At 36.8% G+C, this 16,682-nt stretch overlaps 1 protein-coding gene across 1 annotated transcript in view; it reads right to left on the reverse strand.

The window, feature by feature from the left end:
- Positions 1 to 16,682, reverse strand: part of si:dkey-106n21.1 (solute carrier family 23 member 2) — a 122,059-nt gene that overhangs the window by 74,622 nt on the left and 30,755 nt on the right. The window contains exons 7-8 of the mRNA XM_051931166.1: positions 12,322 to 12,439; positions 4,983 to 5,139 (exon numbers count right to left, since the gene is read on the reverse strand). Coding sequence (XP_051787126.1) covers positions 4,983 to 5,139; positions 12,322 to 12,439 — 275 coding nt within the window. The remainder of the gene's footprint in view (positions 1 to 4,982; positions 5,140 to 12,321; positions 12,440 to 16,682) is intronic.

A 16,682-nucleotide genomic window follows, 5' to 3' on the forward strand; every position in this document is an offset into this window, starting at 1 on the left:
GCATGATATATATACATGGTGGGCATGAGATAGTACGCACTAAATTGTTTCCCAGGAAGAAAAAAACACCATATCTCCTCAGGTGCTCCGTACGAGTGAGCAGACGAATATCTGTAAACAAAGCACGTACCCAAACCCTTACCCCCCTACAAGCCTAATCTTAACCATAGTGTAACGGGGTATGCGATGGGCATTTCGTGACTGACATTCTGGGCAGTACCTGACATATGTCACAGGTATTGCAAGCTGCAGTTAAACTCATCTCCTACCATCCCACACTCCTTTAATAAATAAAAGCCCAGCTGTCTGCTTTTTTATATCACCGCGCTACAAGAGCTGGAAGTGACGTCAAACTGAAGCGCCAAAGCCTTGGTAAAGGCATAATTAGGTAGCCCCAAAGCGCACTTTTGTAATATTTTAATGTAACTTTATCTCGTACGTACGTGAAAGTATTTCGTACGTACGTGAAAGTATCTCGTACGTACGTGAAAACATGTCGTACGTACGTGAAAGTATCTCGTACGTACAAGATATTTTCATGTACATACGAGATAAGGGTTGTCCCAAATTTTTTTTCACTGTGCGGTTCAGAACTTCCGTACATTACTGTGCTTTTTCATGTATCTTTATTTAAATTTGACATAGATTACTAAACCATTTTTGATGATTTGGGTGGAACACTAATTTGAAAGCCTTTTCCTTGAATTTTAGCAAAACTGGCCTTGCCTGAAATTAAGCTTCCTGAGTCTGTTGACTCAGATATATGGCATTTGGTTCAGAATTCACAATAGCGGTGTGAATTTTCCCTTGGGATTAATAAAGTATCTATCTATCTATCTATCTATCTATCTATCTATCTATCTATCTATCTATCTATCTATCTATCTATCTATCTATCTATCTATCTATCTATCTATCTATCTGTTTGTCATGCGCCAGCTGCTGGATTGACAAATGCAATCCATTTTATTATGACATACATTACAAAAATACAATTCAGTAAAAGGTGCATTACAAACAATAACACAGAATACACCAAAGTGTAACTGCCATATGGAAAGAAACTGGCTTATATTATATAGAAGAAAAATTATAGGAAATAAGAAAGGCTGATAAAAGGAAGTATTAATCACAACAGAGGTTACTGACAGAGAGAAATGGCTGATGACATGTATTGTACTTGGAGGCCAGAATGCTCTCTTTATAATTGTTAAGAGGAATTTACTACTTATTCCTGCTCTCATTTTTCTACATTAATGACGACAGATCACCAGAATACTTAATGGACTATAATGACATTAGTACTCCCTCTAATATTCTTTATTGTGTCATTTATTTTTTATATTGAACTTTTCCATTATTAAGTTATAACATCAGTTTCTCTGTTGCCGCAGTTACATGGACTTTGCTATAGTATTCTTAATAGCAGTGCTGTTTGTGATATGCCATCTTTTCATTGAAAAATGCCATGCATTGTATTACTATGTGCATTAGAAAATATATTAAAATAGACGGCAAATTGCAAATGTTAATGCTGATGCAGAATACGCCCAACAGACTGTAATTGCTGGACAGGCAGAAATTGGCCTATATATACTGTAAGTGTATGTACACTGCATATATGTGTATATTGTAAGAAGTGATTGGGCAGGCAGACAACTCAGAAATCCAAGAAAGGTTGGGGTACCACTTTGGGACCCCCATTTAATAAAAAAAAAATGAAAAGACAGCTGCAAATGGCTCAAGCAAAAAATCAGACATCAGTCAATCTTTCTGGGAGATGTAAGTAGTATGAGCTATGTCCTCTGGAATAGTCAGTGTAGCATGTGATGCCACCTTTCCCAGAATGAGCTGGCTTTATTTTCTGGGGACTGGAAAGGGAGGAGTTTTTCAGGGCATGGGTGGGTTAGTTTTCCCTCTTGGGTGCTTTTTCTTGGCTGCCGAGGAGGAAAGAGAAGATAAGGCCCCCTCTCGTTCTGGGGTGGTATTGCTTACCTTATCAGAGCCGATAAGATACTTCCCAGACATGCATGTGTGACAATATAGAAAGAGAGAGAGAGATTTTCTGGTGTGTCCTGATGGAAATCTACAGGCAGGCAGTGTGTCTTAAAAGCTATCCACAAATTTGCTTAGTCTGCTTAATGCCACCCTGAACAAATGATTCCAGTAATGCTCTTATTGCAGTAACACAAAAACAACCTATTTGCATGCTTGTAATTTGTAAACACATGTAAAAAAAATTGCAGTGAAGGTTGTATGGCTTAAAGAAACATAAATTATTAAACTTTTAAAATAAGAAAAATAATGTATATGAACACCATGTCTTTCAATTTTCTACTTTTAACAGTAGAATTCCTGAAACCTATGAAAAAAGTTGTAATCCTGGGCCACCTTAAATTCCTTCAAACTTCTCTATTAGTGTCTTTTGTTTTGTAAATGTGTTGATCAGCAGAAGCAGCCTGCTGTCCCATCCCCCCACCGCCGAAACTCAACTCGGGCAAAAACTTCTCCCAACTCAAGTCTTCTTTATCTGGGTGTGAGGTGCCTGGAGTTGTATAGGGTAAATAATATATTGTTATTTGGAACACATGCATTTCATGTGTGTTCTGTGTCTACAACGATCTGAGTAAATGTAGGATAACTGGAAATGTGAGGCAAGAAATGTTGAACACATAGCTAAAACAGAAACTTTTTTCATGTTATAGTACTAATGACAAAATTTTGACATTCAGTGTATAATGTGTGAAGACTGAAGTCCAGATATCAAATAAACACTTTCACAAAAGGTTCACATATAACAAAACAAGTGCGCTTTTATTCAAGAATATAACCGAAGAAAAAGAAATTGGGTTAGGGTACAGCACTGACATGACCGCTTGGGTAGTGCAGTGGTAAGAGCTGCTGACTCATAATCAAGAGGTTGCGGGTTTGATTCTTGGCCCTTCCTAGCTTTACCATTTTGAGTAGTGAGCTGCTCTTATTGTTACTACTATAGAATAAAAACATACATTTGATTTGAGTCTGTAACAGCCGGTGTAAATTTATGGTACTTGTAAAGGTTAGGGTTTTTTGGTTTTTTTTCAGTTTTATTCTCTCAGTGATGTTCACCCAGATCTGACACTGCTGTTTTCAATTAAAGACGTGCTATAACAGAGGTGGACTCAGATGAGCATGAGGGTTCTATATTGGAGAAAGAGAACAGAAGCACTCCTTGCAAGAAACGCCCACTCACATATAAGAACAAAGTAGCTGCACCAGGCATAAAGGCGAAAGATGGCACCATTTGGATGCAGCAACGGGTTGGGCGTCATTCTGCCAGTGAATCTGCCACACACGTGTCCTTCAATGAAACAGCACGTCTTACAGAGCTCGCCAAGGTATCGTGCAAAGTCCTGTTTGTGATTATGTTTTTTGATGGTCTTCATATGAAAAACATTTATATGTTACTTATATAAAAGCCAGATCGAGTGTTGTTTACTTATATTTATTCTGTTATCTTCCTACAGCGTAAAGTCACAAGTAGACAGCAGAGCTTCCTGTGTTTGATCAACATGGGCATGCTGACAAAGTACATGTGTAATGCTACTCCTTATTTAGGAAAAGATCAGTTATGTAAAGTGCGATGGCAGCTTCCATCTGCAGCTATAGACACTTCAGTATATGAGTGACTCTCCACGCTAGTGTTTTGTTCTTGCAGTGCCATGCTGACGGTGTATGTGCCCAAAAAGAAAAAGTCTGACTGGTACCATTTCTCATGTACTGAAGTGTCTATAAAGGTAATGTCAAGACAATAATTGACATAAATTTGTTCTATGGGTTTTACATCAGCAGGTTTTCATAAAGCATAAGAACATCACAGACAACAGACATTTCCTGAAAAAAACACACTCAGGCAGGAGTCGTTTAAGACTTTGCTTTTGCAAATGATCAACTTTCCTTAGAATTTTTGGGTGTTCTAATGAGACAACCACTGAAGCATGTTGTTGAGCAGGTTGTAAAATATTATTTCTCATTTTGTAAGTTTAATGTATACTGTAAATTGTTTGTAAAAAGATTACAGAACTGCTAAGAGTGAATGATACATTTTTGCAAAATACAACAACTAAGATGGTAAGGGTTTCTCCCAAAAACTAAAAAATAACAATTTATACTAATAATAATACATTTTATTTATGTGATTTGAAAATTAGGTATGCATTTTCCTGCTTACACTAGAATAAGCAATTCAAGAGCCATTGTTTCATTAAGGACCAATCCCTACTGTGTGTTTGTTATGTCAGTTAACACATGTCTGTGGTAGTAGGGTGTTGTACCGTATTAGCCGTTATGGATGCAACAAAAAGTGAAGTAAAATGGCACCTTTTATTGGCTAACTGAACAGATTGCAATATGCAAGCTTTTCAGGCAACTAGGGCTCCATTTTCAAAAAGTTTGTAATTGCAATATTGCCTGAGAAGGGATCTCAGTTGCCTTAAAAGCTTGCATATTGTAATCTGTTCAGTTAGCCAGTAAAAGGTACCATTTTGCTTAATTTCTCATTGTTTTAACATATAATTCATTTGTGCATTTTTCTCTAATACATAATAATTAACAAACATTACATGTACTGATACTGTATATTCCAAACAGGACTGGCAAATTTCTTACTCTGCTGCACCCTCAATTGTTTGCCAACAAATGACTGCATTAGATAAAATGATACAACATAACATTTTTAAACTTGCTTAATCCCATTTAGGTTCGTGGATATCCAGAACCTATCCTAGCAGCTTTGGGCACAAGGCAGGGACTGAGTATATTAAAAATGAGAAAACGAAATGATTTTTGAAAATATTTTCATTCAAGTGTTTGCTCTGTTGTTCTATAATACAGTTGCTTTGAGTTGCTCTTCTGAGTTTAAAAATATATTTGTTTTATTTATTTAACTACATAGATTCAAACCCATGCAACTCCAAACTCTGTTATTTTTAAAATAAACTCACATGGGTAGGGAAAATGAATCCAAGGGGCACTTTTAACAGCATCAATCCTGATATCAGTTCTTGCATAATAGCCATAATCGTTACTGTTAGTTGGCAGCACATTGTAGACTGTAAGCAAGAAACATAAGAGCCAAGACAGACACATTCCCAGCAACACCTAGAAATAAAAGTGAATACAATTAATACCTGGTATCATGTGTTGTATGTAAAAGTTTGCTCAAAGTTTAAAATTCATTAATTTTCCTCTCTTAAGAAAAGTCATTTAGAGAGAGAATTCACAGTTTTCACCAAGGTTATTTAGTCTATGCATCAAGGCTTCAAACATTTACAATGAACCTCTGTACTCTACAGTGTGAAAAGCTGTGGTAATTAGTAACTTAACAATATGCTCGTATTTTGAATTGCGATGTATTTGAAATTGACAAAATCTTTGCTCTTTAAGCCCTTACAAGGTTCTCTATTGCTGAGTAGGCTATGCAGTTTGAAGTGGTTAACAATTTCAATAAGTCCCAGCATTACTGTAGATTGTGCGTTGTTTTCATGAGGTGTATCCTATATCGTATATTTGAGCATGCACAACTTTGCATGGACTTACATAGCCTCATGTGGATCAGAAGGTACTGTGTAGAGATTTAGTCAATTTATTCACAACATTCATCAAAAAAATTGACTTTCATTGCAAAGCCTTTCGCCTGCATAGACAAAATGGTGACATCCCAGACAGCTACACTGAAGAACATAGATCCTTCACGTAAACAGAAAGAAAACAACCAATTTATAAATAACCTATTTATTTTGGTTTAGGCATTTATTAAAACATTTGTAAAATACATACTAAGGATGAAAACTATTCATATCATCAAATATGTTCACTTTATCACCAGTGCCATCAATGGTGCTAGATTGGGGATTGGGGAACCATTTTCATCCCACCTACTTTGAAATGGTGAAAACCAATACTGAGGAAATAAATCTGCATACACAAAACACAAAAATGTACCTCAGCTAAAAATTATACTTATTATTTACACATGATATTGGGAAATTTGTAAAGATTATCACTATGCTGGAAAAAAATAGAAAAGAATATCTGAGGCAGGTGTTTAATCAAAATACACACCTCAAGAATATATACAGCTGAAATGCCATGCCACTAATATTCTTTTCTGTTTTTTTCGGTCTGATAATAAATAATAATCTTTTTTTTTCCATTAAAAAATATTTGCTGAGATATCCTTTTACTAATTTCATAATGCAATGTGTTATAATAGCTGCTTATTCTTTACATTCAGTATTGCAGCTCACAAAAACTACTATGGTTAGTATCCATTCACATTTTCTAAATAAATGTAAAATTTCATTCATATTGAGTCAATGCAGTAAAAAAAACATAGCAAGTTTTAAACGTTTTTTTTTATTTTTAGCACCGTGGAGATCTAGGTGCTGGGGATGTTCCCTATCCTTGATTATGATGGATACGCTGGGTTGCTCTCGATTCCATCTGTATGTGCTTCAACTGGGAATGACTGAGGAGTGATCTGATGTTTGCAGCTCTGGGGCGAGCGTGCCTGTAATACCCAACATTATATGTATGTGCTTGTATGGTGGATCCTCCGAATTCTGGTAGATACCTTTCATGTGCATCTTGTAATATCTCCTACTATGCTTCTTCTGGATGTTTTATTTTTTTTTTGCTGCTTTGTTGTCATCGCTCATCAGCACCTCCCCGCCCGTCTCACCTTCTCCGCTGTGCTGCACTGCTTCTCTGCTACTGTCAGATAAGTATTGCTCTAAACTATGCTAAAGTACTCTTGTGATACAATCCTTCATATTAGAAAGTTTGTTTAAGAGCAAGTGGCCAGACTGGAATGTCCTAAAAGACACTGGCATTGTGCAGCACCTACAATATTTACATCTTGAGTCAGGTTGTCGCTACCGCTGGGCGGCAAATGAAAATTTCACCGACAGCATCTGTTCAAGAATACGTAGTCCCACTCATGGCTTTGGAAATAAGTCAGTGTGCCAAATTCTCAATATGCTAAAATAACCTCTTGCTATGGATCTGTGCACAACAAACTCTCATCAGCTAATATTGCATTGTTTAACTCAAGATCTCTTAATGGTAAAGCATTGGTGATATTAGAATTCATTACAGATTCCAACCTGCTTAACAGAAACCTGGCAAAAACCAAATGAATTTACATCTCTCATAGAAGCAAAACCACCCAGGTATCTTTACTTCTCAGAGGCTCTGAGACAAGGAGGAGGAGTCGCAATAATGGCTAGATCAGAGTAAAACATCAAAAGAATCCTAACTGACTGGCCGTTTTCTTTCGAGTGTCTGGCTCTTAAGCTAATTACGAAATCTGGTCCTGTCTTACTTATTGTGTCTATCGTCCCCCAAAATACAATGGGTCTTTCTTAACTGATCCGACTGAACTTTTAACCCACTTAAGTTTTCTTCCCCAGAGGATCATTCTTCTCAGCAACATCAACATCCATACTGACACTCCGCGACATGTAAACTGAGGAATGAATTCCTGTCTTTACTGGACTGTTTTCACATGGGGCAAAATGTTGATTTTCCTACTCACTCTGGTGTATATTAGACTTAATCTGATCATCTGGCTTATCTGTTGGCAACACTTATAACAGTAATTTGGGACTCTCTGATCATAAAGTAGTACTTTCCACTGTTCTCTTACCTATAAATGCCAAATTTCTTTCAAAAACCTTAAAACTATCCATCCCTCTATCCTTGCTGGATCTATTTCTGATGTTTTTCTGTATTCCCCTATTCCATCAATACTAGATAGTCTTGTTGACTATTATAACTCAGCCCTTCATTCAGTACTACATAACAGCTCATTTAAAACATAAGGTTTGCTTTAAGCACTCATCTCCATGGTACGATTCAAAATTATGGTCTATAAAAGCTGCTTGATGATGCCTTCAGAGAATGTCATGCAAGACTGGCCTCACTGTGCATATCCAGGCTTTCTCTGACCCCAAAAAGGCTTACAGGGAAGCACTAACTGCAGCCAAGAACACACATATAGGAAGAATAATAGAAAGTGGCCATGATAACCTGAGGGTTTTGTTCTCTGTAGTTAATAAACTACTTCAACCTGCATCTGGCCCAATTACCTCTTCTACTGAAGGCTGTGAAAAATACTCTACTTTTTCTGTAATAAAATTGAAGATCTAAATAATTTAACTAACATAAGTCAATCATCTGTTTATATCTTCCTTGTCTTCCCACTCCATCCAGCTCCTTTTCTAAATTCTCACCAGTCACATGTGCATTTGTTAATAACCGGCTTTGTAAGATGAGGCCAACTTCTTATATAATGGACCCCATCCCCACCACACTTCTTAAATCCTGCCTTCATTCCACAATCCTAACTATTACGACAATAATAAATACATCCCTTGACAATGAGTTTGTGCCAGCCACTTTTAAAATCACTTCTGTAATCCCACTGTTAAAAAAGTCTGGTCTTGATGCTGACAATCTTAACATTTTTCGGACTAGTTCTAACTTACCTTTTCAGTCAAAAGTTAAGAATGTTGTAGCCTCTCAACTCACCAATTACTTAACCTCTAATAAACTGATTGAACTCTTTCAGTCTGGTTTCAGGGTTCAGCACGGTTGTGAATCTGCTCTGCTTGGGGTAACTAATGACTTGTTTATGGCAGCAGACTCTGGATAAACCAGCATATTAATTCTGTTAGATCTCAGTGCAGCCTTTGACACTGTCAGACATGACATTCTACTGTACAGAATGGAGAACATGCTGGGTGTCTCTGGCACTGCATACCAGTGGTTTAAGTCCTATCTGACTGATATGCAAGAGTTTGTTAGTCTTGGCAAAACAAATCCCACTCAGTGCCAGTCACACAAGGAGTTCCTCAGGGCTCTGTCCTCTGCCTTCTGTATCTTTATGCTTCCCCTTGGCCATATTATTCGTAGCCTTGGACTGGGTTATCATTTTTATAAAGATGATACTCCACTCTATTTCAATGTTAAAAGCGAAACTTCATCGGAGCTTTCTCAGCTCACAACTTGCCTCAGTGAAATTAATACCTGAATGGAACAAAACTCTTTAAGACTAACTGCAACAAAACTGAACTCCCGTAAATTGGCACTAAAATGCAACTTAAGAAAATGAGCTCATTCTTAGTTCACTCTTGATGGTGAACTCAGCAGACCTTCTTCTAATGCAAGGAATGTTGGTGTCATTTTTGATTCCTCCCTTTCTTATTCCACCCACATGAACCACATTAAGAAACTTTCTTACTTTCACCTCTGTAACATATCCCATGTTCACTCATTCCTCTCATTTTCTAATGCTGAGAAACTTGTCCATGCTTTTATCATATCCCACATCAATTATTGTAACTTGCTGCTGGCAGGTGCCCCTTCTAATCTTATATCACAGCTCCAGTTGATTCAAAACTATGTTGCAAGAGTCCTAACATGAACCAGCAACAGCGGGCACATCACACCTATCCTGCTTCACCCTCACTGTCTCGCTGTGTCTTACAGAATTAAATTTAAAATTCTATTAATAACCTGCAAAGTTTTAAATGGCCTTACACCAGACTACATCAGTGACCTTCTCCATTGCTATGCTCCTGTTCATGCACTAAGGTCTTCTGATTATGGCAATCTTGCTGTGCCCCACAGTAACCTGCACTCTATGAGTGTCAGGAACTTCAGCTGTATAGCACCCAGACTTTGGAATAATCTCCCAAAGTTAATTAGATCAGCTGACTCCATTAATTCCTTAAAAAACAGCTTAAAACTCATCTGTTCAGGAAGGCTTTTAACTTAACCAGACATTCTGCCCCTCCTTTCAGTCTTCCTCTCTATCCAGATGCTCAGGATAATTTGTGTGTTTGTGTTATATCGCAAGTGATATCATTTGTTCAGTGTTGTTTTTTAGTATTTACTTTAGTATTTTACTCTGGTTTACTGTCTTGTATTCTATTTAATACTTTGTATCTCCTGTATTATCTGTGTAGTGTTCTATGTAGAAATATTTGTACCCAATATTACATATAACCTGCTGTTTAAATAAGCACCATGAGCAGGGGAAAGGCGCTATATACATAAAATATATTATTAAGAACACCTTTGTTAATTCACTTTATACAAATATCCACCGTCCAGGAGAATGTTAAACACAACAAATAAAATGTATAAGAGCAGTGCCCCAGTGAGTACTGAGTAACTAGTGAAGGCTAGAATATTTCCAAAAAGAAAGTCTAAGCTCACTCTATGGCTTATTTCAATTTTTTTCACTTATACTGTATGTTGCACAGGCCTGATCTTTTTAGAGAAGTGTGAACAGCAAAAAACATATAGAATCACAATATTTTAGACAAATTACATATAAAATACTAAATCTGATACAGACACATGCAACTTAAAAATGAACCATGTCTGAATATTTGAATGAGAATTATCTGGAAATTTATACTACCTAGTTAGTTTTATGTCACTGTTCATATAATGTTTGTCATATATCTGCACTGAAAATAAAGATGGATGACAGAACCAATAAAGCAAAAGTAAGGTGGCAGAGTTAATAAGCATTGGGGGTGACTATCATTAATCTATGCTGTTGCTTGTTTTCAGAAGAAAATGGAACACCTCAAGCCCATATTTTTCCAGGAACATCTTGCAGCTTGACATTGACTTAAATAATCAAATGCCCTCCATGAAATTTTGAAATTGTCACATAGCTCTTTTGCATTAAACCCCTTCATATTTCTCTCCCACCAATCCTGGCTCTTCTCTTTAATCCATAGGTTTCTAGGTAGAGATATGGCGTGAGAATTGCACTCAAAACAGCTCAGATTACTCTTTATCTAATACTCTTTGTTGCTGTCATGAGCTGATGAATTTGCAGATTTCCAACCCTGAAAACAATTAGAAGTAGTGAAGCAATCAGTACAGAGGTGGTGTTCATGGTTATCTATTTAGATTGCATCTATCTGAAGAATCGATTCATATTTATATATATTTCATTTTAGACATGCACAGAAAATTCAGGATAGATATGTGTACACACTCATATTAGAAAAGGCGAGGCGTACACACTCAGAAAAGAATGTGAAATGTGCCCAAATTGAAAGAAGCAGAAAGATTAAACCAATAGAAGATGACCAGTGTCATGCCTGTTTCCATAACAGTAGACATAACACGTAAATGCACTTATAATACCACACTTCCCACATGGCCATTGTCAGTAAAGCAAAGTTTCAGAAAGTAAGTCCAAACATGAAAGCAGTAGTCAGCCAAAAAAAGGAAGTTGTGTTCATTGAAATCCCACAATGGTCAGAAAACACTAAACACCTACATAAATCGCAAATTGTCCTTAGAGTTACTTGAAGGAGTCGTATTGATGAAAAAGACAACCTGCCACAAGTAGTGTTAATACCAGGATGTATAAAAATGGTAGGCCACACTAACAGTAAAAGATGGATCAGAAGATGGAAGATGAAATAACTGTGCGAAGGTCAAACCCAGTAAATCAGTCTCATCTTTTTTATCAAAAAAAAAAAAAATTGCAGTCAGAAAACACAGTCACTAGATATTTTGTCTTGAATTAAAAACCTAAAAATATGTAGAAACTGACGTGAGAATTTAGATCTTTGGTGTGATGATTGCCTCTGGCTTATAAATGACTAAATCAATAATATCACCCAACATGACCTCCACACACCACATCCCCAGCAACTGTGCAAAGCATCACAGCCAAGAGACCGCAAAATGGCGGCACCTGCAATAAAAACAAAGCACCCTTGTACCCAGTTCCTAAAATAAATAATTTTTTAATGATAACCATACTAACATTAAATAATAGCTACAAAAATGAAATATGTTCAGAAAACATACATTTTGCACCTGGTCAGGCACAAAAAAAATTTCTAGAGCCAGAATGAAATGAACAAACATTTATATTCACAACAACAAAGTGTAAAAATGTCATGAAAACCAGAAGCAGCTTGTACTGGCAACTGGAGAAGACAGAAAGTAATAAACTGAGGAACATAGCTCAGAGAGAGAGAGAGAAAGAAGTGAAAAAGCAGAAACAGAGAAACCACTTCAGAGAATAAGTGATATACATTGTGTGGTGTCCCTTTTGCTTTGGAAGCTAGTTTATTTGAGCAGGTACTCTCATCTGGCTGCATAAAGTTAAGGGGAGAAAGAAGGCTGAACCTTGTAATCTGTATAGTTCTATTTGACAGCCTAGTATGTTACCAACTTAGTTAGTCAAGAAAATAGGATACTTGGCACTTCTAATTTTAAAGCAAATCAAATACTTACGGAAAAAAGTTTGAAAACTGGATACCGTATAATTTTCCATTTCTTCTTACTGTAGATAATTAAAGGTACGTTCACATTGCTTAAGTACTGAGAGAAAAGAATGATCAGTCCCATTGTTCTGTACAAAAAGTAAAACATTTGCACATTTTAGAAATTGTACATTCAAGGTTTTCAAACCCAAAAAAAATGATTGCCAAAGATCCAAAGCTGTTCTATCATATTCAACTCTTCTTCTAACATTTCCATTTTATTATCCTTCTAGTTGTATTAGAAATATATCTGGATTAATATGATATCAAAATTTGAATATACATTTTCAAAATGTGTTTCAGGCTATAACTGTGGTTTCACTTGAAGACAGACTAAACCAAATGCCTTCAATCTGAATCCTTTATTGTCACCAATAGGAAGATTTTCCAGGCAGTAGGAGAAGAACCCTGATTGACAGTTATGCATGCAATTCTCAGTTATCGGACTGTATCAAACCCACCACAAGAAGGGAGGGAATGTTACAACCTTACAGGGAAAAAAGACAGACTTCTCTAGAGCCCAGAGAGAAATTGAGGACATTTAAAAAAATGTTTAGGGACATACCATTGAAACTTTGATTAACACTAGAATTACCAGAGTCTACGAAAAAACACAAATCAAGTGCATGTGTGTACTGTATAATATTAACAAAAAGAGCAGCTTACTACTGAAAACGGCAAATATAGGAGTGAGTGGGGATCGAACCGGGACTCTTGATTACACTTGGTTTGCGCCTGTACTTGTGCTGTTACTTAGAGAGCCAGATCGGGGGGGAGGGGTGATGTTAGAGCGCGTGAGCTTATTCAGTGCTGCAGGAACAACGCGCATGTTGATTTTTTTTTTCTTTCAGTACATGTGCCTTCCCTGTTTATTTGTATATCTCTGCCTGTCTGTCTCTGTATTACGCAGTGCTCTGTCTGTCTGTGTGTTATGGATCTTGAAAAAAATAAGTTATAAGGACAGTTGTTCATGTTAATTGCAGTCTCAATTGTTAAAAAAATATTTTAAAAGGAGCATCCCACATGAAAATATAACGATCTCATTAACTGACAGTGCATACCAATTTACAAATTTTATGTCCGTTTGAGGTTAAAAAGAAAAAAAAGAAGTAACACTTTATCCCCAACGGGGAATTGAACTCATGTTTGTGAGGCAGAGAAAAGCTACTCGCTCTGAGAGGCAAATCTTAGCACGCTACGCCCGGAAGCTGTTGTATGGCGTGTGAAGCTTTTGTGGAAGTGTTTATTTGATCTTAGGAATTCGGGCTTGACACATTCTATAGTTTATGCTTACATTTTGTAACATTTATTACTAAAATGTGAAGCTTTTGTGGGAGTGTTTATTTGATCTTAGGAACTCGGGCTTTACACATTCTATAGTTTATGCTTACATTTTGTAACATTTATTACTAAAATATGAAAAAGTCTGTTTTAACAATGTGTTTACACAGATTACTGTAGAAACGGTACACACATGGAATGCGTGTGTTCCAAATAACGATCTATTATTTCAACTCTAAAACTCCAGTTCACTCCCAGACAATCAATCAAGGCATGAGCTGGGAAAAGTGCATTCACGTTCTAAGTCGGAGGGGGGATGGAATAGCCGGCTGCTCGCAGCTTATCTTTTATCAGCACATTTAGTGGACAAAAGACGCTGGCGGAGAGGTGTGAACGGATTTAAGAAGCGATTTAAGGTGGGCCAGATCTACGAGTTTTTTCGTAGACTCTGGTAATTCTAGTGTTAAAGGAGGGGGGATGGAATAGCCGGCTGCTGGCAGCTTGTCTTTTATCAGCACATTTAGTGGACAAAAGACGCTGGCGGAGAGGTGTGAACGGATTTAAGAAGCGATTTAAGGTGGGCCGGATCTACGAGTTTTTTCGTAGACTCTGGTAATTCTAGTGTTAAAGGAAAATGTCTACTGTACATACTTATTTTTAAAAATGTTCAACTCCTGGATATTTTCATGAGGGAGTAAAATTATCAGTATTCCCTGACATCATTTATAATGCTACCTTCATACACATTTTATATATAGGTGTGTGTATGTATTAAGATAGATAATATAATCTGATAATATCGGAACATCTGTAAAAGTCTACGCTATTTTCTTTAACTACATCCCAATTTGTATACTGAATACGTCCTTATAGGTGCTAAATTAGAACCTTCACTCCATAGTTGAGTGCAACCCTTAAGTTGCATTAGGAGGCTTCAGTTAATGTGTGATTATGTGGGGTAAATATGTTTCTATGTAACAAAAATACTAAATATAGGTGTTATATCAATATACTATGCCTGCATTGCAAGCAGCTTTAAATTGTTTGCCCATTGTAATTGATAAGACATGAATTCAGATGCCTGCATTCACTTGCACGTGTAATACACGGGTGCATACTGATGACAGACATACAGTACAACAGTGATTCATTAACTGAGCCCTCTTAAAACAATTTTACTGCTGAAGGGAGCCACAGACTATTTTAGGAGGATGAGTGATTAGGAAAAAGCCCACCCTGGATCACAAAGGAACATTCACATACACAAACTAATTCACACTGGGACACACTTTATTAAACAATACAAAAGTGAAGGAAACTTTTGAACAAAGCCAGAGTCACACAAAACTACGAAGGATGTGGAAGCCCATAATACAGTACAGTAGTGCACCTACCACAGACTGTTTGTCCCAGATTTTTTGAAAGGGTGGTTCACTCACTTGCCCATCTCAATTTCTGTTCACTTTCTTTGCACAGCTTCCCTTTATAAATTATTTTGTTTCTCTCTATCTATCAGTCAGCCCATTAGTCATTTCTCAAATCTACACTTAATTAGCAACTTGTACAAAATTGCCTTTCCAAACACCCTTTTGATTCCTTCGGTCGATTTAGGCGGCCCTTAGGATGCAGTAGCAGGAATGTTTAATGTGTAGGAGGGTCCTACTAATTTCAGTTGGAGCGCTTGTGCTACCATCTGTCAGACAGGGGAAACTGACAATTGGATATTTTGTGTATCAGTTATAAAAAATAGATACACTAACTGCACACAGAAGGAGGTCTTGTCAGTGATGGAATCAGACACATAATTCTGCGATACATGTTGATTATTTATAAGCAAACATGAGCAATCCAGGAGTTTATCAAGTGTTTACCTGAGCATTATCACTTGACATTAAATGTAGGACTTTAAACTTACTTTAAAACACTATGCATTTTGATTGTGGTCTGGCCATCACAAGTATTGGTGACATCACTCAGGGCCCTGGAAATGTTTATTGTAGGATACCTGGACATTCTGCCAGACCCTAGTGTAAATGGCTGTCTTTCCCCTTAGTCAAGTAAGCCTGGAGTGGGAAGACAGTTTGTAGCAACTGACAAGAGGCCAAGATGGCCAATTGCTCAGAGTGCTGAAAGATGAGCTTAGTGGAAGGTGACCATGCTACTAAACAGCAGTCAGATATCAACATTATTTTGGTAGGCCCCGAGGGCACAAGATCCAAAGCTGTTCTACCAGCTCTTCTACTAACATTTCCATTTTATTATCCTTCCAGTTATATTAGAAAGATATCTGGATTAACGTAATTTATATAATACATAATTTTATATAATTTATTTTGTTTGCTCTCTGTCATTTTTTATATTCCTTTAGTGTAATAAAATATCTTTATTTTGGTACACTGGACTTTTGTGTCTGTGTGTTCGGATTCAGCAGTTGCCCCTGGGTCCACACTATTTATATGTGGCCATCTTCAAACCTATAGATATTCATCTTATCCTGCAATGGATGGTTGATAATGATGAACTTGTGAAACTGAATCAAAATCAGAATTATAAACTACGCAAGTAATATTTTTAACATGTTTTAAATACCATGGTTTGTGCACTATTAAAACCTGTAAATAAGAGGGAATATGTGTTCAATTCAGATAGAATTATGGTCAGAACAAAACGTATGTTGCATCATCAGGACTTCCTGCAGCACACTGGCTTGTTTGCATTCAGCCATGCATTCATTTTCTTAACCTAATTATGCAGGTAAGCAGAAGACTATCCCAGCAATCATTGGACACAAGGAAGGATCAACCTCTGGACAATGTTTCCATGCGGCATACCAAACTTAGATAGATTATTACAATGGTTTTGTGTCAGCTGTATCAAGAGTACAATTGATAATTCACTGCTCTCTTTATTTATTTTCAACAGTGTCTTTTAAAACTCTATTCACAAAGGTCAAGCTTTTTTTTGCTTTGTCAATCTGTCTCAGGTTGTTTACTTACAACTGTTTGTGGGTGTTCTGTCAAAATGCAAAATTATTCCCATTATTTTCCTCAC

Source organism: Erpetoichthys calabaricus, chromosome 1 (genome assembly GCF_900747795.2).
Source record: "Erpetoichthys calabaricus chromosome 1, fErpCal1.3, whole genome shotgun sequence".
Classification (NCBI taxonomy): Eukaryota; Metazoa; Chordata; class Cladistia; order Polypteriformes; family Polypteridae; genus Erpetoichthys; species Erpetoichthys calabaricus.